Below are 26,390 nucleotides of genomic sequence, written 5' to 3'. Positions count from 1 at the left end.
ATCTGCAAGTTATCAACATACGCCAGGTCAATTGACCATATTTCGTCTATGTCATAAACTATCACTTTGAGGCGTGGTGTTTTGCGACGAACTGTTCGATATTTTGTATATGCTGGCTCTGTATGTGAAAAACGTTTCATTTTACTTTGTGAAAGTTTTGATTCCTCTTTCAAATTCTGTACACTGCCAAACAATGCTGGACCTTTACTTGTAAATTTAGTTTTCAATATTTTTTCTTCAGCTGGTGTAATCTTGCCATTTTTTGTTTGTTTTTGTCTTCTTCTTCTCTGTCGTTGCAGAATCTGAATCGTTATCGGGCGTTTCGTACGACTCGGAGTCTTCTTCTTCTGCTGCACCTTCTTCTCGTTTGGTTTTTTGCGGTGACCGTTCTCTTTCACTGTCTGCAACAGTCTTTCTGGTTTTGCGTCTCTTACTGCTTTTTGAGGTGGCACTTCTTGAGGTCGTCGACGACGACGACGAAGGTTTCTTCTCGGGAGAAAGGAGGAGGAGGGCTGTAGATTTCGAAGCGGAATTTGTGGAACCTCTGCTTCTTTGCTTCTGTTGAGCTTGTTCCGTATTCGTTGACTGAACCGCGACTTTGGCATACTTGTTCATAACCAACCGTTCATCAAGTTTGAGTGACCTCAAAATCAGTATAAAAGCAGGGTTGTAAAGTTTTTTAGTTTGTTGTTGTATATCATACAGAAAAACTGATGCTTTAAGACCGGTTGGCACTTTATCAACGTAAATTTCTTCATTATCTTTCTTTATTTTGACTCTCTCTGACTTTTTAATAGCTTCAAGAACTTTTTTCGCTCGCTTAAGTTAGTGTTCGTCCATGAGCTGTAATTGTAACAGGATACGTTCTGTGGATAATGCCTCACTAAGCTCAACACTTTTTTCCATCTCGTTACCTTCATCATCATCATCATCACCATCATCATCATCATCATCGTCTACAGAAGTGAGAAGGAGAGCTTGTTTTTGTGGATTGTTTTCTGCCTTGGCAACGATAGGTGGTTCAGGGGTTGGGGGAATGACTGCTGGCGTATCAATAGCTGATGTTGTTGTTCTTGCTGATTCATTTAGTGGTCTCAAACGGTTCAAATATGATAGTTGCGGTTTCTTGTGTTTGATTGAGTTGTCAAGCAAAATCTGTGCTGCATGTGGTTGATCTCTGATGTACATATGCTTTGGAATTAGACCAAATTCTTCTGCTGCCATTTGCATGCAGTCAAATACTTCAAGCAAAAATAAAGTATTTATCTGATAAGATAAAATCCGTGTTTGCTCAGTATAATAGCTCGTTTTTTTCAGGACTCGTTTTTGGATTGATTAAAATTTTGTATGCTGTTTCGAATTTATTGAGGTTTGGGATACTGACAGGCACATTACCGTTGACTACATTGAGCAAGCATTCACAAACAACTGATATGATTTGACTATTTGATGTTTTTTTTTCTAATGAAGCCTCGTAGTTGAGTTGGGTTCAACTGTATCATGTGCTGCAGAATAAATAATTTTTTCGCGTTCATTTGTGATGGGTGTCACTTCTGCTTTATCTAAAGGTAAATAGAAAATTGACGGACCAGGTGGTATTATGTTTGAACAGTATCTGAGACAGTCTGATGTTCGGGGATCTAAATCTATTAATAGATGTCCGAAGCTGTCCTTTGTAGCCAGTTCATACGATTGACGTAATAATTTAGGTGCATTAAGTTGCCTTCCGAGGTGATCAAGTTGCTGAATATCACGAGGTGATTTGAATAAAATGATGTGAGATGTGTTCAAATCAATAGTTCGGGACCATCGGCTTTGTTGGAATAAATTATGTTTAACATAAATAACATCTAAGCCCCTGTGTCTTCCTGCTGTTGCTAATTTAACAAATTCTTTATCATTTCTTCGCATGAGTCATCAAACACTAACAGAATGTTTTCAATGTTTCTCAAACGATCGAATCCGTCAAATTTTACAAATTTAATATGAATTCTGCGAGCGTTTATTTCGTCCATAACTACAGGTTGAATATCTTTGTAAAAAAAATAACACTCTTTCAAATTTGGGATAAAATGATCTTCCTGTCAATAGCTTGAAAATCAACTCTGTTTTTCCGGATCCTGACGGTCCTAAAACTGCCATAAACAGTCTTGTCGACGTATCAATAATTTTATTCATATCCTTGGGTTTGGTAGCACGTACCCAACTAAACCAGACAATATTGAAAACCAAACTGACGTTTCTTCACAGCTTATTTGCGTCCAAGAAAATTTATAGATGCAAAAAGTAAGTAAAATGAAAATTAAAATCTGATTAAACTGATGCTTTAAGACCGGTTGGCACTTTATCAACGTAAATTTCTTCATTATCTTTCTTTATTTTGACTCTCTGACTTTTTAATAGCTTCAAGAACTTTTTTCGCTCGCTTAAGTTAGTGTTCGTCCATGAGCTGTAATTGTAACAGGATACGTTCTGTGGATAATGCCTCACTAAGCTCAACACTTTTTTCCATCTCGTTACCTTCATCATCATCATCATCATCACCATCATCATCATCATCATCGTCTACAGAAGTGAGAAGGAGAGCTTGTTTTTGTGGATTGTTTTCTGCCTTGGCAACGATAGGTGGTTCAGGGGTTGGGGGAATGACTGCTGGCGTATCAATAGCTGATGTTGTTGTTCTTGCTGATTCATTTAGTGGTCTCAAACGGTTCAAATATGATAGTTGCGGTTTCTTGTGTTTGATTGAGTTGTCAAGCAAAATCTGTGCTGCATGTGGTTGATCGCTGATGTACATATGCTTTGGAATTAGACCAAATTCTTCTGCTGCCATTTCCATGCAGTCAAATACTTCAAGCAAAAATAAAGTATTTATCTGATTAGATAAAATCCGTGTTTGCTCAGTATAATAGCTCGTTTTTTTCAGGACTCGTTTTTGGATTGATTAAAATTTTGTATGCTGTTTCGAATTTATTGAGGTTTGGGATACTGACAGGCACATTACCGTTGACTACATTGAGCAAGCATTCACAAACAACTGATATGATTTGACTATTTGATGTTTTTTTTTCTAATGAAGCCTCGTAGTTGAGTTGGGTTCAACTGTACCATGTGCTGCAGAATAAATAATTTTTTCGCGTTCATTTGTGATGGGTGTCACTTCTGCTTTATCTAAAGGTAAATAGAAAATTGACGGACCAGGTGGTATTATGTTTGAACAGTATCTGAGACAGTCTGATGTTCGGGGATCTAAATCTATTAATAGATGTCCGAAGCTGTCCTTTGTAGCCAGTTCATACGATTGACGTAATAATTTAGGTGCATTAAGTTGCCTTCCGAGGTGATCAAGTTGCTGAATATCACGAGGTGATTTGAATAAAATGATGTGAGATGTGTTCAAATCAATAGTTCGGGACCATCGGCTTTGTTGGAATAAATTATGTTTAACATAAATAACATCTAAGCCCCTGTGTCTTCCTGCTGTTGCTAATTTAACAAATTCTTTATCATTTCTTCGCATGAGTCATCAAACACTAACAGAATGTTTTCAATGTTTCTCAAACGATCGAATCCGTCAAATTTTACAAATTCAATATGAATTCTGCGAGCGTTTATTTCGTCCATAACTACAGGTTGAATATCTTTGTAAAAAAAATAACACTCTTTCAAATTTGGGATAAAATGATCTTCCTGTCAATAGCTTGAAAATCAACACTGTTTTTCCGGATCCTGACGGTCCTACAACTGCCATAAACAGTCTTGTCGACGTATCAATAATTTTATTCATATCCTTGGGTTTGGTAGCACGTACCCAACTAAACCAGACAATATTGAAAACTAAACTGACGTTTCTTCACAGCTTATTTGCGTCCAAGAAAATTTATAGATGCAAAAAGTAAGTAAAATGAAAATTAAAATCATTTGAGACATATAAACTACTTCTGATCTGGGGACTGTAACATCATTACAAAACTTCCAAGATTTTTGTTCAGTGTTTGTTTGATCATAAGCAAAATCGGTAACTATAGTAGCATCAGGCTCATCAATAGCTAATTCAGTCATTCAGTTGTTCGATTTATATTTCTCTCTCTAACTGGTTCTTTCTAACTTCTCTCTATCTATAACACTAGTTTCTTAATGAGAATGAAAAAATGTGTTCTTGTCATAAAATATGTATTATCTATACTCCAGAACAATAAAAAATCTCGTATCGAGTATAACTTCTGGAGTCATTAGTTATGTCATTGTCATGCAGCATTTCCACAACATAATTGGCTGGCACATATTCAGTTTTTGCATGAAATACAACTTTCTTTACAGAGTTCTCTTTTACTAGTTTCTGAACTTCCTCAGGTAGGTCTCTGCTTTGAAGATCCATTTGAACTCCGGGTTGACGTTTGGGCACTAAGACTAGTCTGGGAAGACACACTCCTCGTTTGTTGGCCAACATTTTGACTATACTGGGAAAAAATTTCTTAAAATAGTCAATTCGTCTCCTGAGAGAGTAATTTGTCCTTTCCGCTGCACAACTTGACTTCGGCAATTGATTTGTTCTGTTCTGGTCAAAGTTATTTTGATATCACTTTCTGGTGTCATCCAAGCCAAGAACACTAAATTTGGAGATAGGTACGTCTCCGCTTTTGCTAGTCTTTCGTTGTTGCTCATTTGTCAGCCAATCAAAAAAGACCTTCGTTTTTTCAGGGAACAGTGATTTCTAGAGTTATAATTAGGTTGTAAATGTCTATTGCAAGATGGATAATTCTTTAAAAGTAAGTTTTCATTTCTCGGGCAACCCAATTCATCAAGATTCATAACTTCTCGATCCAAGTACTTTGCAAGGAGTTCAGCCTTCTCTTTTCCTTTGGCGTAAAATACAGCGTTAGGATTTCTCAAAACAAAACTTTGAATAATCTGATTGAGGTTTAAATATAAATAATCTCCGCTTTCCCAGTGAATTCCGTGCAAGTATTGTGTTAACCAGTTGTACGCTTTTTGTTCAGCTTTGGGTAGTGAGTTGAAAGGGACTGGAGGTAGAAAAATAAGAGAGTCGCTATATTCAGAAGTCGTAATGGCTATTTCTTTAACTATAAAGGTACTTTTTTATAATGAAATCCTTCCAAATCTATGACGACTGATCGTTCGCTCAACATTCTAAAACTGATAGAGTTCTGGACTGATTAGTGTGACGAATAACAGAAAGTAATACCGCTCAAATGACCAATCAGACTGCTGTTACACTTCCAGGGTAACATATAGCAGTAAGTGGGACCCGTGTTGTAAACTTCGTCAACAAAACCTGCAGCGTCATGTAAAATTTCATGCAGACGTAGTATTTTTGAATCTTTTAAATATTTGTCCAAGGAAGAGTCGTCTATGCCAATAAGACCTCCATATGGCCTAAGTTTAATAGCTACGTCATAATTTAAATCGTTTTCACTGGAAAAGAAAAACAGAACATGCAGCCAGAAAGTAATTCCGACGGTCAGAATTTTCCGGATAGGTTTTTTACACAGTCAAATAAATCTCATGAATGATTTCCAAATCTGTTGAGGTAACTCTACGTTTTTCCAATTTCATTTTTCTTCCAACACTCTTCGAGCCTGCTGAATTTCAAAACAGTGGAAATAAAAGTAACCGTTTAGATGCCAACAGCTGATATCTACAACTCGGTGATATACATTGAATTAGACCATCAGCCTTTTTCATATATTTTTAACATTTTAGAAAACATAAATTTTCAGTCTGCGCTTTATTTTTTCTTACAATCAGCTTAGTGACAAAGTCAAACAAGAAGTCAAATCTAGTCAATTTCAAAAGTAGTTTTCGACAAATCAAATGTTTTTACCAGTTTTTGTTTCCAAATCAAACTCAAAATTTCTAAACTGGTTGAAAATAACACGCAGCTAAAAGTACAATTTATTCTGTCTGTGTTTTCGTGATAAGCGTATTTTAAACTCGGGGAAAATTTAGAAAAAACTTAGCACAATTATCACCTTTCGAAACCTGCTGTTCCAAAAGTTTTTATTTGATGATCAATTTCATGTGATTTAAAATGATAATTTGCTTGTTTTAGATGCCATCATACATCGAAACTGTAAAAGTCCCTTTCGGGGGACTAGTGCTCGTAAACATTCCAGTTGAAGAAATTCACGTCCGATATAAGGCTGGGCCCGATCCTGAGGTCCTAGTGGTGAAGGAGCTCTGGGTCAAACCGCGCCAGTGAGCCAAGGGGAAACCCCTCCCCCGGACGAAGCAACTCAGGGACGTGGTCGCCCTCGGGGGTTGGATTGCCTACAGGCCTTCCGATCTGCTGGTGCTGATGGACAGCCCAGCAGCCTCTATTTATTCTTACCTCTTCTTATAAAGAAGAGGTTTTTTTACCAAATTTTTTTTAGCCCCTTTCCTCAACATCCCCCTTTCTTATTTTCTTTATTTTGTTTATTATGATTATTATTACCAATCCTTCGACGAACTCAACTTTCGGGTAAGTAATACTTATTTTTTTCAAATAGATCATTCATTTTTGCCTAAATAGAGGTGGCGGCCGCCGCACTTGACGAATTTTCAATTCTTCGAGATTGAGCAATAAAACATGCATTTTTGAAGGAAATCGTTCACCGCAGCCAACAGTTAAGCTACGCTGCCAAAATATTGGCTTTCCTATATACCATATAGTTTGGTTGCATATAATAGGTATATAACGTCATTTTACATGTAAACAAGCCAATACCCCCAAACTTTAGAAGGGAAAACATGCACCAACCAAAACTTAATTCCTTTCCCGTTTCCATAAAGTGGCTGGAAAATTACCAATTTTAACCCCCCTTGAAACATGCGTGCCCGAAAAAGTAGGGGCTTTAACCCCTTTGGGGGTTAAAAGTGGTAAGTACAACGGCACACCGAATTTTGGGGGGGGGGGGTTAAAAGTGGTCATTTTCCTAGCCACTTTTACTATAATACTTACTTTTTACACTTAAAGTTATACCTCTTAAAAACGCCGGGGCATTATTTTGACCGTTTTTGTAAGACTTCAACTTTTCTCAAAACAACTCTTCGAAATTTAAGGTAAGAATCAATCGAGAGAATAGTCTAAGATATTCTTCTTGGTGCAATATGATATACCCTAATTTTTAAATTAATTTTTTTTCCATTTTAACCGTTTTATGAAACTTTCTTTTCAATTCAAAAACAACCTCTGAAATCTACTAATCTGAAAATCAACCTCTGAAAATCTGACAACTAAAGTTCCATTGAGCAAACAGATTGTTTAGATTCTCCCATGCGTAAGCGAAAAAGACCTTAATTTTGTGGAAAATCAACTTTGTCTTTCAAACAAATCATGACTTTGACATATTTTTGGAAAATATTTGACTGACCTGCCAAATTTGAAGCAAAAAATTATGGGAAACCTCAGTGCGTAAGCGGCAACATGATATCTATGTGTAGAATGTTTTTTGAAAATTGTTGACTTTTATCTTCAACTTCGCTGCTAATTCTCAGATTAGTGGTTCAAAAGAAATCATAGTCTGACGGCTTCTTGGCTTAATAAGCCAGAAACGCTGTTTTGTAAAAAAAATTATCTTCGGAAATGTCAATTTTGTTTTTTGGAAGTTTTATGATTTTTCTCTAAGACTAACCTAGAAAAAAAACTTGAGGTTGAGGTGTATGAATATAACTTAGAGCTCAGAGCAACAAAACTGAGTTAAAAATTTATTACCATAAAATCACCTGTTCAGAAATCGTCTGAAAAATTCCCAAGCCACTAACTTTCCATTATTCTCTGATAGTCAGAAAACGAAAATAGACCTTCAGAACAAAAAACAACAAGAGTTGTTGAACTTTTCAATAAACAAGAGTTACTGAACTTTGCAGTGTTGAAAACCAGATCCTCCAGCTTCGAGCTGTTAATTTTCCTCAATCATTTACGGTTTTTTATTCACAAGTTCGCTCATAATTAGGTAGGAAAACCTCACAAAAATTACGTGCCGCTAAAATTTTGTTGCTATAAATGATGCTACTGATTGTAGCTACAAAATGAGTTAAAATAATTGGAAAAATTAGACTCATGTTATAGCATAGTCCTGGCTTGTGTAGAAATTCCACGAACAATAAATGAAAAACATGGCATCTATTTTTGCCAGTTCAATATATTCCAAAAAGCAGAGTATTGGTCGAAATAATTGTTAGATAATACAAAAATTTGAACTTAAATGAACCTAAGTGGCGCCCCCATGCACATACATCTCTTGGCGTAAATTGTTTAGCAATCGTTAATCTGTGTACTTATCGTTGATGGAATATTTGTGCTCCTTGTTTTTTTTTGTCCGGCAAATTTCGATTTGTAATCATCACAAGTCGAAATATCTGACAGATATTCATAACCCGTCTCAAAGTCAAAACTTCTCGGCGCAAAATCAAAAATCTCCAAAGTTTGAAATAGTTTTACATCTCATTCGCACTGAAACACAGAATCATTTATTTTCTCTCGAAACTACGCAATATTAGTAGATTAAGAGGATAAAAATTAGCCGACACCAATGAATAAAACAAACAATTTCAAACAAAGTTAATAAAATCAGACAAGTTTAATATACAAAACCAAAGCCAATGAACGGTTGGAAAAGAGTAAGGAACGCATAGAAACAGAAGTGACTTCTTTTTGGAAAAATTTCAACTTACTTTGGAAAAATATATATGCTCTTAAAGCTCTTTATGTTCCATGAACATTGAATTTATGAGTGGTAATTTTTTGATAAAATTAACCCAATTTGAGAAACCTGGATCAGTAGGTTCAGTTTTTATCTCGCTGGGTAATCTGACAATTAAACTCCATTTTCGAAATAAGAAGTCGTTCCGTTTTTCCTGACTTTTAAATTTTGCTGTTCGATAGTGGAGTTTGCCTTCCCCTCAACAAAAGAAATTCAGTGAATTTTAGAAGAAATCAAAAATCAAAGCTGAACGTGAACAAATTTTGACTGAGCGACTTTTTCTGAAAAATTCACCAAGATCTATGGAAGAGTACTCACTACGTTCATTACTTGTAAATTAAAAACTGTTCAAATCAAAACAAACACTCAAGCTTTAGAAAGTAAACCGATAAAAACAGTACCAGATAATGACATTTAAACCGGTAAATTAAAACGGAAAATAAACTGACCGACACTACAACGAAAACCACGAATCTGAAAACACTGTTAAAAACCTTCTTTTTTTCGAAAAAAAAATATTTGAATGCATAATTACGGTCTCAAACGTGTGCGTGAAATTTACTTACCTACTAAATTGATCCATCTACTAAGGGGGAAAACTAGTGCCCGTTTTGAACACACTTGCCAATTGCATAGGTAATCACTTTGTACTTGTCATTGCGTGTCAGATGATTTTCCAAAATTTGAAAGCTTTCAAACTCTTTTCCATTTTATTTGACAAAAGCTACATCAGACTAATTAAATAGCAATTGGAAAATTTACGGCTTCGCTCTGACACGAAAAATCGTCTGTAATTTTCACTCCGGTTGAGCCCTGATCCAAAATAGATTATGACAATGTAAAGGAATAGACAAAACATTACATAACTTCTAATTTATTAGCTATATTAAAACTGAAAGTAAACACAAGGGCAGTGCACCGAAAAATTGTATACTATATGCAGTAGATGATAGACATCCAGTTTTGGCTGACCGACCCTAAAATTTTTCAACTTTTCTTTCAAATTTTGAGTGGGAGTGAGCGCCGCCAAAAACGCAATTTTTTGGTAAAAATTTTTCATGAATTTTGCCCAGCTTATTTTTTCAAAAGTCGCCTGTGGCGCATATAATTTCATCAAAAAATTCCCCCTCGAGAAAATCCTAGATCCGCCATTGATTATATTAGAACTCCCATTACCCGAGAACTGAAAACTCGAAAACTAATCCGTTGGTAGAAAACGGATTCTTATTTCGAACCAAAAAAGTAATAGTAAGTATTTGATATACGTGTTTGCTTAAAAATCAACTGTTAGATATATATGAAACACTACCATACCACTCAGTTTTATAGCTTAAATAGATTTGCAAAAGCTAAACCAATAAAGTATTTTCAAAATTTATATTTTATACAACTGAAAGTTCAGGTTTTAAGAGCTGTTTATCAACGGCTGCATTAAAACTGCTGCAGCGTAACTCCTTCCTGCAAACTGATTAGCATTATTATTGTCTACAGGCAAAAAGTTCCACTGATTAGTCATGGGGTCATACACTTCCATTTCGGGGTCAACGATTCCTCCATTTGCACCTTTTCTGGTGGTTGCAACTGGAATACTCAAGTGAGCTCTGCCTCCAAAAACGTAGATGAGACCATCAAACACGACTGCACAGGCACCAGCACGGGCAGAACTCATAGCGCTAACTTTGGTCCAAGCATCCTTAAATAAGAATTGGTTCGTGCTTATGACTTTAAGGCAAGAATGATAATAACCACTCCGCTAAAGATTATGAAACCAAAAATCTATACTAGGTTTTATGGACCATATCAACCAAAACTGTCATTGCCACTAATCGGAGCAATTATTAGAAAGCAAAAAAAAACAGTTTTTAGCAACTTAATTTACGCTGCTTCAAGTTAACATTGTTTGCAGCAATTTGGCTCTTTTGATGCGATAAAAAATCAAAGTTGAAGGTTATACTTACATCCATTATAGAGTACCTCTCAACAGACTTTAAAACACCCTCCGAACAATTTCGACCTCCGATTGCATAGAGGCAATCTTTCACTGCAACTAGACAATGCTGACTACGCTTCAAGTGCATCGAACTCCTCTGGGATACTTTCTTGCTCTTGAAGCAAAAACTCCTCAGCTCTTCAGAGTTCGAACTATTTATCACACCTCCAGAGATGAACAACTCCTGTCCGAGCACTACTGAGCCAAAAGAAAAGATCGCAACGTCCAAAGCAGCAAAACTAGTCCAGCTGGAATTTGCTGTTTTTGGACTATATGTTTCAATTGAGTCCAAGGGACCGTCGCCCGAGTAACCTCCAACAACGTATACATTTCGACCATATTGCACCGCATTGAACCACTTTCTAGCTTTTAGCAGACTTTGCGTACTTGGCGTTGGCCTAAATCTATCGTCTGCGGAATCATAAATTTCAACTGAGTTCAAGAATTCATCGGGCGACCTCTGACCGCCTATTAAAAACAGCAGTCTGTGGTCGAAATGGACCATACAATGACCACTTCTACTGATGGCCAATCTGTTGCTCTGTGACCACGAATGAGCAAATAGATCGTAGTTGTCACACCAATCTATAATTGAATTTCTGTACGATGAAACTCCACCAGTTAAAATTATTTTGGGTCTGTAACTCTTTCTTGGAATATGTTGCATCGAAACTAGTTCTGGGAATTTTTGGCTACCATCTTTGCCTATATTTGATTCGAATGAAAGCGAAAAAGCTCCACTAAGAAGTGACTTGTCTGATTTGAAAACTTGACACGCTTCGAATCTCTCCTTCAGATAAACTACGTCCTTGCATTTGTCCAGTTCTGTGAGGAAGTCAGAAGTATTGATGTACGAGAATCGAATAGACGCCAGCATTCGGTCAGCCAGAGATTTTCGAACTGTTATATCATGCATGATCCATTTTATGACCGCCCGCATTGCAAGCTTTTCATCAGCTGAAAATAAAAGGCCATTAATTAAACTGGTAACTAAGCTCAGGAAAAATTGCTACAGAAATTCCAGGAACAGCAGAAAACATTAAGATTTCCAATAGCTAAGTAACGAGGATCAATTGGGCAATCAATAGATTGACTGAATTTTTAGCTTTATAAGGGTCGAGAAAAATTTTTGAGAAAACATCGAAATTTGCGAATTTTTGTACAGGAAAGCAAGATAGAATTTATTTCTCTCAAATCAATTTTTTATACAACATCGTCAAACATGAAAAAACAAAGTGACAAAGGAGAGGAGGGACGAGCGGCAAAATAAATACCCACTGAGAGTCTACCCTTGAGAGTAAAAAAAATTTTTGATTTCAAACAAATCCTCAAAAAATCATTATTATAATATATATTTTTCTTCTATTCAATTACTTATTTTTAGGAAAACTCCTACATTTACAAATACGTCAATGTTAACTTAAGGCTGCACAATATGATCGTATTGCCATGAATTTATGCTTATGTTTTAGATATTGAAAACAAGGAAATTAAACAATTTTTTTGAAAAGATCGAATTCTCAATCAATTTGAAATCTCAACTTACAAGCTCAATATTTTCAGACCACAACGCAAATATTTTCAGGATAGATTCGTAACCTGAAATCAGGCTCTGGTAGCATTCAATTAAAAATTTCAATTTGTTATCTTTAGGGGAACAATTTATTGAAATATTTAAGAATTTTATTCTAAGAATTTTTCATTGCATCATTAAAATTTGGTTTAATATTGTATAACTAGTACCACCGTAAACCAACAAGCCATATTGTCTTCTTGCTTTGACGTTTTAATAGTTTTACTTCAACAGCACTGCTTTAGGAGCTGATGTCTCATTTTTGAAAGAACTCCGCAATGTCTACCCAATTTTGTTTTAACTTTTTGGATATGAATGTGAAATAATCAGTTTGTATCAATTCAAACACCAAGGTATCTGCAAACGACTCCAAGATTAAAAACAGTATTACTTCGTATTATATTGAGGCTAGAAGAGGTTATTACACAGAGGTTAGGCGACCATTGCCTCGAGGAAAGTTACCAGGGTTGGTGCTTTAGCCTTATCTAAATACCAAAAAATGTTCTCCGCAGCACCTCAATTAGGACAGAAAAAGTCGGCTTTATGTGCATCAGTTTTTGTAATATTTTTGAAGGAAATTTTGGTCTTCCACATTCGTTGGAGAATCTGGCTCATGATTTCATATCATTCAAATTACTTTTTTTCAAGTGGTTATAAACAAGTCTTAAGTCCCAATTGAGCTATCTCTCCCCTACGCGAGAATGGGGCGTGGGAGGTTGCTCAATTGATCCAGTAACGTTAATTAAATAAGAGAGAAGAGATTAAAAAGGGAGAGAAATATTTTCGAGTGGAAAGAAACAATTATTAAATTTGGACACTTTGAATCCGAACAATTTTCCATATTTTAATGTCTTTAAATCAGTTAGAATACTCGCTGAAATTATTCAATTAGTTGAACAAAAAACGCCGATTGACACTTTATTAGGCAAAAAGTTCACGAAATTTGTCGAAACTTTTGTCCTATTTTGTTAGAACTGCTTGCCGATCAAATTATTTTAAACATTCTAAGCCAGCAAAACGATTCAGTTTAAACTAACGAATTTTGAGATTGTCGTCGCTCAACATCTGACACAGCAAAACAGGACTCATTTCCAAGAAATGTTTAGTCACCAACAATTCCGAAAACTTGTTCAGTACAATCTGTTTACAAGAAGCCACAAGTGGAAAATAATTGTATTGAAGTGCCATCTGGTATGTTGGAATGCATTGGAGGACAGTCATGTTTTGACACAAGTAGACAAGACAGTTTTGCATGACGTCTGAGAGCTTCAACACTCGTGCATTGTGTAATACCTCCATCACAGTCTCCGCTTTGCAGGAGAATCTTAAAGAACAAAGTAACACCTCGCATACACAAACTAAAACCGCATAAAATACTTGGAGCTGCACTTTGTAAATAAGGCAAACATAGGCACCAGACAGTTGGAAAAGAGTCAGTGAACGCAAGGAAACACAAAACTGACTTGTTTTTTTTTGTAAAGAAAAACTTCACCATTCGAATTTCAAAGTGAAACACATGGCCTTAAACCTCTTTGAATTTCAAAAAGAAAATATTGCCAATCGAAGATTGGAAAAAAAGTAATGAACTTTCTCAACTTTCGAATTTCAACTTTCACAACATTCGAATTTCAATCTCAACTTTCGAATTTCGAAGAAAAAAAAAGCTGCCCTTTAAGCTCTTTGAAATTCTAAGTTAATTTATGATTGGCGCTTTTTTGATAACATGAACGCAGCTAGATCAAACTGGATAAATAGGTAAAAATTTTGTTCCGCTGGAAATCTAAAAATTCAGTTCCTTTTTCGAAACTAGAAATCGTTCACGTTTTTTGCGCCATTTCCAAACTCGTATTTGGAGAGTGCTATTTACGTCACTTTCAGCAGATGAATTTCAATTGAACTCGAAAAAGGCATATATACCTAGGTGCATTCATGAATGTACCAATATTTATTAATGCACATCTGTAGTTATTAGAGACTTTTCTTGAAAAAAAAGCAAAAAAATCAGCAAGACCTATAAAAGAGTCTTCGCTCGTTCAATACTCTCGATTATGATTGACACTTTTTGAAAAAAAAATTGACTCAATTTGAGAAAACTGGATCCATAGATGTGTTTTTATTCCGCTTGGAAAAACAAAATCCACTTTCGAAATTAGAAAACGATGTTTTTGTGACCTTTACATACACAGAAACGCATTTCGATTATAATTATGATATAAAAATGCGCCAGGACAAATTAAACACAGAGGCGAAGCTGCGCGAACACGACCAAAAAGCAGCTCTATCAGATGCAATAAGAAAAAGTAGAAATAAGCCTCGAATTAGCAAAATCTCGGCTACGTGCCGGATTCGAATCTGCGACCTATTGCAATCAAGATATTTTGAGTGTCACGCACTATCCACTCAGCCGACAATTAATTGTCACGAACAAATCAGCTACATATGCTAAAAAAAATTGCCAATGCCTTTCAGCATAAGTGGCAACCAAATAGATATAGACTCAATTTTGCAAGTAAAAATTTGGAATATAACAAACTGAAGGCATCCACACTAACTTTGCATGTAAGAAATCGCAAAGCATAAAGCCATATTATGTATACATGATGTATTTCAAAAAATTGCGAAATACATTGAATTAGAAAACTTTTGAAAACGAGTTTTCATTATTGTTATGTTGTTTGAAACAAATCACTTTTTTTCCGGCTCATTTAATGAATTAAAAATGCATCAACTGTGTTACCTTATTACTATTTGAATGTAACAGCACATGCTATGAAAAAGCTGTAAGGATGCCCCTAAATTGGCTCTAATATTTGCGACTTAGGTTGGAAAAAAAGAAGGTTTGTACTAATACACTCGCTTCGCAAGTGTAACAGAGGCGAAGCAAATTTGAGTCTCACACACTAACCATTCAGTCACGGATGCTTAAAATCACCAAAAAACAGCCACCAATAACGCAGCTACATATGCTAATAAATTGTCAATTCGATGCAACAAAAGTAGCACCAGATACAAAAAGATACAATTTTGCATGTAATAAATCGCAAATCATAAAGCCACATTATGCATAAACTATGCATTTTAAAAAATTGCGAAATATATTGAGATAATTGTTATGTTGTTTGAAACAAATAGCTTTCCTCGGTTCACTTGACGAATTAAAAATGCATCAATTGTGTAAACTTATAACTATTCGAATGTCAAAGCACATGTTATCAATAAGCTGTAAAAGTTCAACACATTGCCAATCATTTTGCATTGCCAATTCAATGCAGCAAATACTGTTGCTTTAAGTCGCAACAAAATTCGCAACAATATTTGCGACTTAGGTTGGAAAAAAAGAAAGTTCGTACTATAACACATTGCTTCGCAAGTGTAAACACGTTTAATTGCAAAAAATAATTCTTTAATAAATAAAATTTCAGTCGATTAACATTTTTTGAAATCAAAATTGATCAGAGGCAAACTGTTTCCAACAAAGTTTTTAAAAGATATCACCTTCAAAAAATGGAAAATTTATTAGTTGTTTGACTCAATCTGACGCAATGGGACAAAACTACATCGAATAAGTTTTTCAGTAGCCTTAAAAACAGCTCGTAGCGTCTCAAAAAAACGCTCATAGTAAACAACTCACTAACAACCTAGGTTTATAAACATAACTTGGAAAAATATTCAAAAACAATATGATACGTCACTCGATTCATTCTGATGATTATTTGTGGTACCTGATTTTGCGTGGAAAACAAAAAACTAAAAGACACCCGAATACAAAGTTGATCTACATTTTTCAAATGGTCGGAACAATTATGCATAATCAAATAGATCAGAAACATTTTGAATACAACTTAAATTGTTTAGACTACTAGAAAAGGCCGCGACATGGCAACTAAGCCGACAAAACAGACACAGACTACGATAGGCCGAAAATTTTTTTGAAAGGGGAAACTTTCCATTTAAACAGTCAGGTCCTTGTCGGATTCGATCCATTGCCGCCCTAGGCAAGGTCGTTAACTCTGGTCTACGTGTGCCAAAAATGCTAAGGTTTTTGAGTTTGTTGAGAGTGAAACTATCAAACGATCAAGTGATCTGTGCCAGTCGGTCATATTTGGAAGTTTGACCTTGAGCATTCAAGGTCGTTAACTCTGGTCTGCGTGTGCCAAAAATGCTAAGGTTTTTGAGTTTGTTGAGAGTGGAACTATCAAATGATCAAGTGATCTGTGCCAGTCGGTCATATTTGGAAGTTTGACCTTGAGCAAAACCAACAACGTGATTTTGGGGTGAAATGGAATTTTTCAAAAATTCGAATAGAGCATGTCATGTTCAACTTTCTCGCGACAACTGAAAATCTCAGAAATATAAGATCAGAACAACCGAATTACAATCGCGGGAAAGTAATCGAAAAAAAACAGCGGGAAATTGCTATTCGCAATTTCCAGATATAATATCATACTAGAGTAGAGCTGTCTTATCCTGAAATAGGAGACAGAACGATTACGAAAGAAGAAGATATCAATAAGAAGTGGACCAGAGTGAACCTTCGGTGGAAAGGTGGACAAACGAAGTCTCCCAATGGTCCAGCCCCAAAGACTCAATTCTCAAGTTAAACTCATTTCCTTTGCAGAAAGTCATTAATTACAAACTTCTCGAGTTAAAACTTAATTCCCTTTAATGCTAGAGTTGCTGATTAATTTAGTTACTCCAATTCTCGAGTTTGCTGGTATGTAAGTACCCAATTTAGTTTTCTTGAGTGTGTTTTATACTTGGTATGTTGAGGTAGGGAGAGTTTTAGGTAGATCCATCTGAAATGGATCAAAGTTGCACTGTCTAAAAAAAGCAACTAAAACGGAATGTTCCGACCCTGTTTTTAACTGCGTTCGCATATTTTGAGACTTAAGTATGGGGACGTTCTTACTTTCTAGAGTAAGAGGGGTATTTTGGTAGTGGCCTTTAAGCTGTAACGAGGATTTTAGTCTCATGTCGCAAGTGAACCGAATTGGCTCCGACCGTTCGAGGTAGAAAAACACAAGAGATAGTGTCCCTGACTCTTGAGCCAATGGTTATACAGCCCATTTTTCTTTAACCTCACATGTGACTTAAGTAGGCGACTGTTACATAGTGTTTTATGGTGCTCCTGGGTGTTTTTCCCACCTCATGACTACGGAGTCGAACCCACTTGACACAGCTCCGTGCTACATGCCCATTCCAGTGTACCTGTGGTACGATTCAGCGGGAACGTGTAAACCTTCCGGTTGTACCGTGATAGCTTCTTATGAAAACTCAAGAAAACTTCCTGGTACGCTCTCCGAACGAGGCCTAGCTAACCGAGTAAGGGGGGGGGGTAACAAGAGGGACAAAAAAACGAGCAAAAAAGACAAAAAGCGAAACAAAAACAGAGAAAGAATAGAAAAAGGAACAAAAACCATAAAACAAAAAAGGACAGTGACATTGACACCAAATTACTTGGATCAAACCTTTATATTAATTAAATAGTATACCCATAATGTTTTCATAAGACCGATCGTTTCGATCAATTCAGCTAATTATACAGGTGCCCGAGTGTGGGGCGTTGTTAAGGATTTTCAGATAGCTTGCAACTTCACCGGACCACTAGGAGACTTGACTGGAAAGTTATAGGACAGTACGGAAAAGTCTTGGTACAGTACCAAGAAGTCTTGGGACGGTACGAAGAAGCCTTGGGACAGTTAGAAAAGGTCTTGGGACAGTGCGAAGTGTCCCAACACTAGAGCGAAGAGGGTCTTGGGACAGTGCGAGGTAGCCCAACACTTGAGTGATAGGTCTTGAATTTTAGGTGGGTTCATCTTTCTGTTTTTATCAATTTTTTCTCGTTTAAGTTTTTACGTTTTCGGTACTAATTTTATCGGTTTTCAACGAACAGGTGATCACAAGACACCTGCGAACAAGTTGGGTTTCAACTTGCATCAGATTAATAAGGGGAGATAAATACAGGGGGGTTATTAATTGAAACTTTAGGCCAGTAAGGGGAAATTTTTATACTAGAGCTCAAGTGGTGGTACCAGGGATAGTGGTTCAAGAGTCCCAACAACCAAGAAGAAGAGATCCGATTGTCCCAACACTTGGGTGGCAAGGTCTTGGGACAGTACGATGAAGTCTTGGGACAGTACGAAGAAGTCTTGGGACAGTACGGAAAAGTCTTGGGACGGTACCAAGAAACCTTGGGACAGTACCAAGAAACCTTGGGACAGTGCGGAAAAGTCTAGTGACAGTGCCGAAAAGTCTAGGGACAGTGCCGAAAAGTCTTGGGACAGTACGGAAAAGTCTTGGGACGGTACCAAGAAGTCTTGGGACAGTGCGAAGAAGTCTTGGGACAGTACGAAGAAGTCTTGGGACAGTACAGAAAAGTCTTGGGACAGTGCCGAAAAGTCTTGGGACAGTACGGAAAAGTCTTGGGACGGTACCAAAAAGTCTTGGGACAGTGCGAAGAAGTCTTGGGACAGTACGAAGAAGTCTTGGGACAGTACAGAAAAGTCCTGGGACAGTACAGAAAAGTCTTGGGACAGTACGAAGAAGTCTTGGGACAGTACGGAAAAGTCTTGGGACGGTACCAAGAAGTCTTAGGACAGTGCGAAGAGGTCTTGTGACAGTACGAAGAAGTCTTGGGATAGTACAGAAAAGTCTTGGGACAGTACGAAGAAGTCTTGGGACAGTACGGAAAAGTCTTGGGACAGTACGAAGAAGTCTTGGGACATTACGGAAAAGTCTTGGTACAGTACCAAGAAGTCTTGGGACGGTACGAAGAAGCCTTGGGACAGTTAGAAAAGGTCTTGGGACAGTGCGAATTGTCCCAACACTAGATCGAAAAGAGTCTTGGGACAGTGCGAGGTAGCCCAACACTTAGTGATAGCTCTTGGGACAGTGTGAAATATCCCAACACTTAAGTAAAAGCACAGAGGACCGGTCAGAACGATTAAATCACGAAAGATCCGCTCTATTAAGATCAAGTATTGAAAGATTTTTTCTTAAGAGAATTAGGAATACTTTTTAGAAATTTTTATCCTTAGAATAGAATTTTGTAAATATTAAAATTGTAAATAGAGAAAATTGTAATTAAAAATCATGAGGCGAAGTAGGGTACCGATAGCAGAAAACCGAGTTCTAGAGTCAAAGACAAATCATAACTCGGCGCAACGGAAAGCAACGCCGTCGGACCAAAAAGTAATGAGAAATAACTTTTCAGTGAGCATGGTCAACACAAGAAGCGCACAGGAGAGCAAGATGAGAGTAAGCGCTGTGGAGGGACGAACGGTACCTGCTATAGAAATTGATCGTGAGACACCAGATCAGAGTGTTGATGAGGTGGAAAGGAAAACAACGGAGTCAACACCAATGGCGAATGCGGAAGCACAAGAAAAGAAGACGATAGAGTTCTCGCCAATTGACACTGTGGAGGACACAACAAGCAACACGCCGGAAACAATAAAAGATGATTCTCAAACAAGAAGAACGTCATTCACAGAGAGGATCGCAATGATGGTCGGAATGAAACGAAGAGATAAAGAGGAGGTAGAACCAACGGCCGAGAAAGGCAAAACGTTTGGAACAGTTTCCACGATAACAACAGAGGCATTTCAAAACGATGAGCAAATCAAACATGGGGCAACAGCTAACCATGGGGCAACAGCTAACCACGAAAAAACAACCTCTCTCGAGATGGGCGATTTGATGGCGAAGTTGGATCAAATCGACAAAATACTGAAATGCAGTGAAGAGGATCGACAAGTACTACAAAAAAGGAAATAGGATACAACAAGAAGGAGAACCTAGACAATTACTTCAACCTGGCGACAACAAGTTAAGGACAGCAAGTTATGACAACAAGTTATGGAGTCTGAAGACGAGAATAGACACAATGCGCAAAGACCAGGCAGAAAGTTTGTGCCATACAGTCCAAACTAGATGCTCTCTTGAGAAATTCTACAGCACAGGACAAGCTGGCAACAGACAGAACGCAAGGCAACAGAGTCGATTTTGTAGAACCAAAACGGAACAAGCGGGAGTCCACACCGTTACTCCGGGGTGCAGCGAGCATAGGACCAGGGGGGCCAAGACAATTATGAAGAATGGAACCTCAAATACGACAAATGGTCCAGGGGATTCCACAACGAGCAACAATGTGGGACCCGATGCCATGACGTGGGCTAACACCTGGGAAATGGTGAATAGGACACTGGAAGTTTTCGCTACAAGGAATACAGACTCGAGTGAAAGAGGAGGTGGCAAATCCAGGAAAACCTTCAAGAAACCGAAGGAATTCAAAGACGACTCAGATGGATGCATCGACACATGGGTAGAAGTCATGAGGTTACACTTGGAACAAGACAACTTGAAGGACGAAAGGCAGGCCTGCACGGCAATCTTGACCAACCTAGAGGGCACAGCGTTGAAATGTGTAGTTGCAAAGAAGGAAGAGGAACGTGATACTGCGGACAAGATCCAATTCGGATCAGGAATGAAGGGCCACCAAGCTATGATGAGGTTTGAAAAAGAAGACAAAGGGACGAAATACTGCGGACAAGATCCGATTCGGATCAGGAATGAAGGGCCACCAAGCTATGATGAGGTTTGAAAAAAGAAGACAAAGGGACGATGAATCAACAAACAGAAGGAATTTCAGCATCGCCTCGAAGTTTATCGATGGGGTAAAGAGTGACGACTTGAGAACAATACTGGCAACGTACTATACACGTTCGAAAGATAATGCAACAACTCCAGAGGAGATGAGACAAAAGTCGAGGGAGTACATGTTAATGAAACCAAAGAAGTATCCCTACTCAGAAAATAGAAACATGCAGGGAGGAAGTCAATTACAGAGGACGTGGTACAAGCCTAGAGATGATATGGACAAACGTACGTTATGCGCCGCAAATTGCGGATCAGCACGTGGCGGATTGCACGACGTACAAACAAGGCATGAAGAGTCTGGGATATGCACCGGATGGAAGATATGAGCCAGACGGAGGAACATGAGTTCTATAGTGGCTTGATCATCAAAACAGGTGCGAGGTGCTTCTTCTGCAATCAAGAAGGCCACTTCAGGATGGATTGTCCGTTGTTTTGGGAAGCAGTGAAGAACCAAAACCACCCCAAACACAAGCTAGCACTAGCTGCGGTGCAGAACACGAGGAACAGGCAAGCTGAATTTGACACGAAAAACTCGGAGGCACCAAGTGCAGAATTACCGACAAAAACGGTGAAGGTTGTAACGCAAGTCAAAAACGTCATCGACACTGAGGCCAGAAATTCTCTAGAAATAAACTATGAGAAAGCAGCTGCGGATGCTATCAACGAAGTGAAACAGGACCTAGCGGCGAAAGAGATCGAGCAAAGACTGAAGCAGGAGATCGAAAGGCAGAAGTTGAATGAGACATTGTGTAGGCCGGTGCCAGTGCCAGAGGCCGAGACGGGAGCGACAGTGGGCGGCCATGAAGTAACGAGAAACCTGAGTAAACCGAGCCATCAGACGATAATGCACATTGATGTGTACGCAGATTACTTGAGTACTATAAGTCCACAAACAACTTCTAGAGCCTTAAGAGCTTTACTCACGAGGGGCGGCAGCAACTCAGTCCGCGTCGAAAATAGATACAGGGAGGCCTATGGTCCACATGAGGTAATGTTAAACATAAATGGAATAAACATCTACACGAAGACTATGATAACATGTGACGAAGACCTAGCCGGACAGATTTACGTGGGCAGAGAAGAACTGAAAGTGAGATCGATTGGACACTGCGCCATATTGGAAGAAGATGCAATGCATATCGTAATGGAAGCAAACGTATCAGCACACGTGCTTGACATAAGCGGCAAAAAGACTCAGTTGCGCGGGTTACTAGACACGGGAGCGGTCTTGAGCGTTATGCCAAACGAAACTTGGGAGCGAATGGGCTTCGACAAAGGCGATTTGATAGACTCGAGAACACGGCTGTCAGCTGCAAACAAAGGGGCGCTGCGGGTACTAGGCAGGACACCAATAATAGCCCTAAACTTGGGGGAACGCAAACTGTGGATGATCTTTCTTGTGGTGGAAAACCTGGATGAGTCTGACCAATTCATTTTGGGCAGACTTCATCAGAAATTTCGACGTAACAATTGATCTGAACAATGCCATCTTCAGGATTCGAAACCCGGAAAGGAAGTACGTGATCAAACCGGTAAATTTAATAATAACGAATGAGAATAAAGCACCGGTATTCTTGAGTAGGAGTGTGAGACTGAAAGCAAACGAAGCGGCAATTGTAAGCTTGCGGATGAAAAATTACAATGAACTAAGTGACAACAAGTAAGTATGCATAGTCCCAAATCCAAATAGTCAAAGTGCTGCTGTTTTGGGAAGATCCTTCTCGATAACCAAGACCGGCCTCTGCGTCAGTGTCTTGTTGAATACTCTTGATATACCCATCACGATCCAGAGGGGAAGGAAACTGGGATACGCTTTATCCGAGAAAACTCGATATGAAATGACTGAAAATTTAAAGGAGAATGAAGTTCTTGATTGTCCCAATCGTAGGGACAAGATTTGTATCTTGAGAACATTAAAGAAAAAAAAGATTCATCAGGTCTGGTGAAATCACTTAAGTCAGAGACAGACGATGGACTTTCGAGCTGTTCGAATTTCCCGGAAAGACCCACACTAGAGGAAATGGAAATGGACAAACCGGTTTTACCTCAAATAGAGCACTTGAGGGGCAAGGTAACGGACGAACAGCTCGAAGCCATCAAGGACGTACTAGAGCGGAATGAGGACGTTTTTTCGAAACATAAGGCAGACATTGGATGTTGTAATTATGTTGAACATGAAATAGAGCTTGAAGAGTCGGCGGTACCGCACAGGGAGGGGGCGAGGCGTATGACTCCACACATATCGGATGCATGTAGAAAGGAAATTGAAACCCTACTGGAGTATGATATGATAGAACCATCCAAGTCACCATGGGCGTGTGGAGTAGTGATGGCTAAGAAGAAAGGCGACCATTCAAGGTTTCGTTGTGTTTTTCGATATCTGAACTCCGTCACGGTGAAGGATGCCTATCCCATACCTAGGATTGATGAGAGCCTCTCGAAGTTAGGGGACGCAAAATTTTTTACGACTCTTGATTTAGGATCAGCTTTTTGACAGGTTCCACTGAGGAAGCAAGACAGGGATAAAACAGGGTTTGCCTGCGAGCTGGGGCTGTTTCAATGGAAGAGAATGCCCTTTGGTCTTTGCAACGCCACGGCTACGTTTCAACGATTGATGGCACACGCATTGATAGGTGTAACGAAGAAATACGGCAACTTGGTAATGTGCTACGTGGATGACGTGGTAATTGCGACGCCGACACTAGAGGACCATATCGAGCGACTAGACGAGGTGTTCGCCTGCATGAAGAGATCGAGACTAAAATGCAAACCATCAAAGTGCGAAATACTCAAGGACTCGATTAAATACCTGGGGCGAATGGTGGATAGACATGGCATCAGATCATACCCAGATGCAGAAGCGGTTGACCTGGAAATCGCCAAAAACGGAACATCAACTGATGAGCTTCTTGGGTTTTGTGAACTATTACAGGGAGTTCATTAAGGGCTATGCGGACAAAGTGTACCCGATGCAACAACTGATGAGGCACAAAGGCAAGAAATTCACGTGGAACAATGCGGCAGAAGAGTCATTCCAGAGAATAAAGAAGGAGTTGTGTGAGGCACCGGTGCAAGGGATGCCAACGGAAAAAGGAATGAACGCACTGGACATGGATGCGTCGGTAGTAGCGATTTCTGGCATTCTCCATCAAGAGCAGGAATGGAATGGGAAGACAGTCTTGAGACCAATAGGATACGGGAGTAAAGTCTTGAGTGATACGGAGATGAAGTACGGGGCGCCTAAAGCAGAGATGTTCGCGGTGGTTACCTTTGTCGAAAAATACAGAGCATACCTAGGTAGCGAGCCGTTCAAGCTACGAGCCGACAACAGGGCACTCAGCTGGTTGACAACGTACTCAATGGATCAGAGCTACATTGGGGGATACAACATGATGATACAATGGATAGTTCGCCTGGAGGGATACAACATGATAATTGAGCATAGGACAAGAGACAAACATCAAAATGCCGATAGCTTGAGTAGGAAGACGGAGTTCTACGAGAGACAGGAACAGAGTGAGGCAGATAGGCCAGAACTCAAAGATGGCTTCTCCTTCATGGATAGGGAAACGTATGATAGTCTTCCACTCATGAGATGGCTTGACAAGTCTGGCAAACCTATAGAAGATCAACCCGAATTACCAAAGGAGCGTCCAGAGAAAACAATTTTGAAAAGAACCCAAGGGATGCCAATGGAGATAATGCTTAAGTCAAAAATTGTGAGGGAGACACTCAAGGCAAAAGGCTATGATCTCAACCAAGTAGAAACGGGAAGAGCAGAGATATATGAAGACTTGAGAAGATTACTCGAGAAGCTGGCAGACGATGAACCCCTTGTCAAAAAAAAGGGTAAAAAGGAACCAGAAGTCACGATATTGAGAAGGAATGATGCGGATGGTACCGAGGACTCTTTGAAAGAAAAGGAACCTGATGGAAAAGAAGTCGTGCGGTCATTGGTTGAGAGAATCCCTGAAGACATACTTAAGCGGACTATGGTTAGGAAGAAGAAGGTGGCATTCAAGGAGGAGGCTGAACACCTTGGACTGAGTCAAGAGTCCGGGGAGAGGCCCACTGCAGAAACTGCTGAAGAAGAAAAATTGTCCGGGGAGTGTGAAGAATGGGATGAAGACTCAAAGAGCAGCGATGACCGAGATAGTCTATGCATGATATTGGCAGAAGAGAAGATGAGGCACCGCGATAGGGAGCTACAGACGGATCCCTCCTCAGGAACGTACAATTTGGATCAGCAGGAGGTGCGCGGAGGTTAAGAACTTGAGAAAATTGCACTATCAAGGAAACCGTTCAGGGAGCTATCATGCAACTCAAATGTCAGAACAGACCTGATGTCAGAAGATGATAGGAAGGTCTTGAGGAGGATAGTTTGCGTCAAATTGAAAGATGACATCCACAGTTCCGGAGAAATGAATGGTCAGATAATAGCACTGAAGGAACACGTCAAGGCGAGATATAGGCTGTCGGATCTGATACGAGCCCAAAAGAATTACAAGATGACAAGAAACCTCTCCAAATGGATCCGGACGGGAGCCAAAGAGAAAGGGGACCTAGAAGAAGACAGCTACAAGATCTTGAGCCAGTTCTACAAGGAGAGAAAAGATTAACTCTATCACACAACTGATGGGGTGATAGCATGCAGGAGAAAGGGTGAGGAGAAAATACTTCACAAGCATAACCTCATCATACTACCACAGTTGTACCAGACGGAAGTGTTATTCAGATCGCACGAGCAAATGGGGCATCAGGGGATAGACAAAGTGCAACAGAGAATACTACACAGGTTTGATTGGCCGGGATTGAGGAAGGGTTGCGAGAGATGGGTGAACGCATGTCTGGCATGTCTACAGGTGAAAGACCCCAGGAAGATGAAGTTCCCACTCAAGTCCGTTGAGAGCTCGGAATTTAACGAGTTTATGCAGATAGACCATCAGAAGATCTGCATGACAGAGTCAGGATATAACCAGATACTGGTCATAATAGACCACTTTACGAAGTTTGGCAGAAGCGGTGCCCTGTCAAACAGCCTCAGCGAAGGAGACTTGTGACATTGGATAACACGTTGGATATCACGATATGGTTGTCCAATGACATTTCAGTCGGACAACGGGAAAGCCTTCGTCGGGGACCTGACAAAAGAATTGATGAAGAGGTCACACATTGCTCAAGCGCACTCAACGACTTACCATCCTCAGACTAACGGGTTAGTGGAGAGACAGAACAGAACGTTGGTGAACGTGCTGAGGGTATATTGCTCGACATACATGAAAGACTGGGATAAACATCTACCGCAAGTGGAAGGGGCGTACAACAGCACGCAACACTTGACAACAGGAATCAGTCCCTTCATGATGTTAACGGGCAGGGAGAGAGCAGTGCCCCTAACATTCTTTTACCCAGAATACGAAGGGAAAAAGACGTCGCCTCAAGCTTATGTGAATGAAGCGGT

The 26,390-nt window shown here is 39.1% G+C and overlaps 2 protein-coding genes across 2 annotated transcripts in view; both read right to left on the bottom strand.

Annotated features, from left to right (window-relative positions):
* Window positions 1-2,431: 2,431 nt before the first annotated feature.
* LOC134839882 (DNA mismatch repair protein Msh6-like) lies at window positions 2,432-2,833 on the bottom strand. The gene has a single exon (XM_063855510.1). It carries the CDS (start codon window positions 2,831-2,833, stop codon window positions 2,432-2,434), a length of 402 nt encoding a protein of 133 aa, XP_063711580.1.
* A 7,008-nt stretch (window positions 2,834-9,841) lies between these two features.
* The window catches only part of LOC134839069 (actin-binding protein IPP-like), a 30,376-nt gene continuing 13,827 nt past the window's right edge, over window positions 9,842-26,390 (bottom strand). The window contains exons 2-4 of the mRNA XM_063854479.1: window positions 13,309-13,595; window positions 10,667-11,655; window positions 9,842-10,401 (exon numbers count right to left, since the gene is read on the bottom strand). Coding sequence (XP_063710549.1) covers window positions 10,114-10,401; window positions 10,667-11,655; window positions 13,309-13,595 — 1,564 coding nt within the window. The 3' untranslated portion in view covers window positions 9,842-10,113. The remainder of the gene's footprint in view (window positions 10,402-10,666; window positions 11,656-13,308; window positions 13,596-26,390) is intronic.

The sequence above is a fragment of the Symsagittifera roscoffensis genome, chromosome 2 (assembly GCF_963678635.1).
Source record: "Symsagittifera roscoffensis chromosome 2, txSymRosc1.1, whole genome shotgun sequence".
Classification (NCBI taxonomy): domain Eukaryota; kingdom Metazoa; phylum Xenacoelomorpha; order Acoela; family Convolutidae; genus Symsagittifera; species Symsagittifera roscoffensis.
Note: the sequence above shows the minus strand (reverse complement) of the source record. Positions and strands in the feature narration are given on the sequence as shown.

What these genes read in the sequence shown, in the direction of transcription:
- LOC134839882 (XM_063855510.1), bottom strand. Translation starts at nt 2,833, where the DNA reads ATGGCAGCAGAAGAATTTGGTCTAATTCCAAAGCATATGTACATCAGC.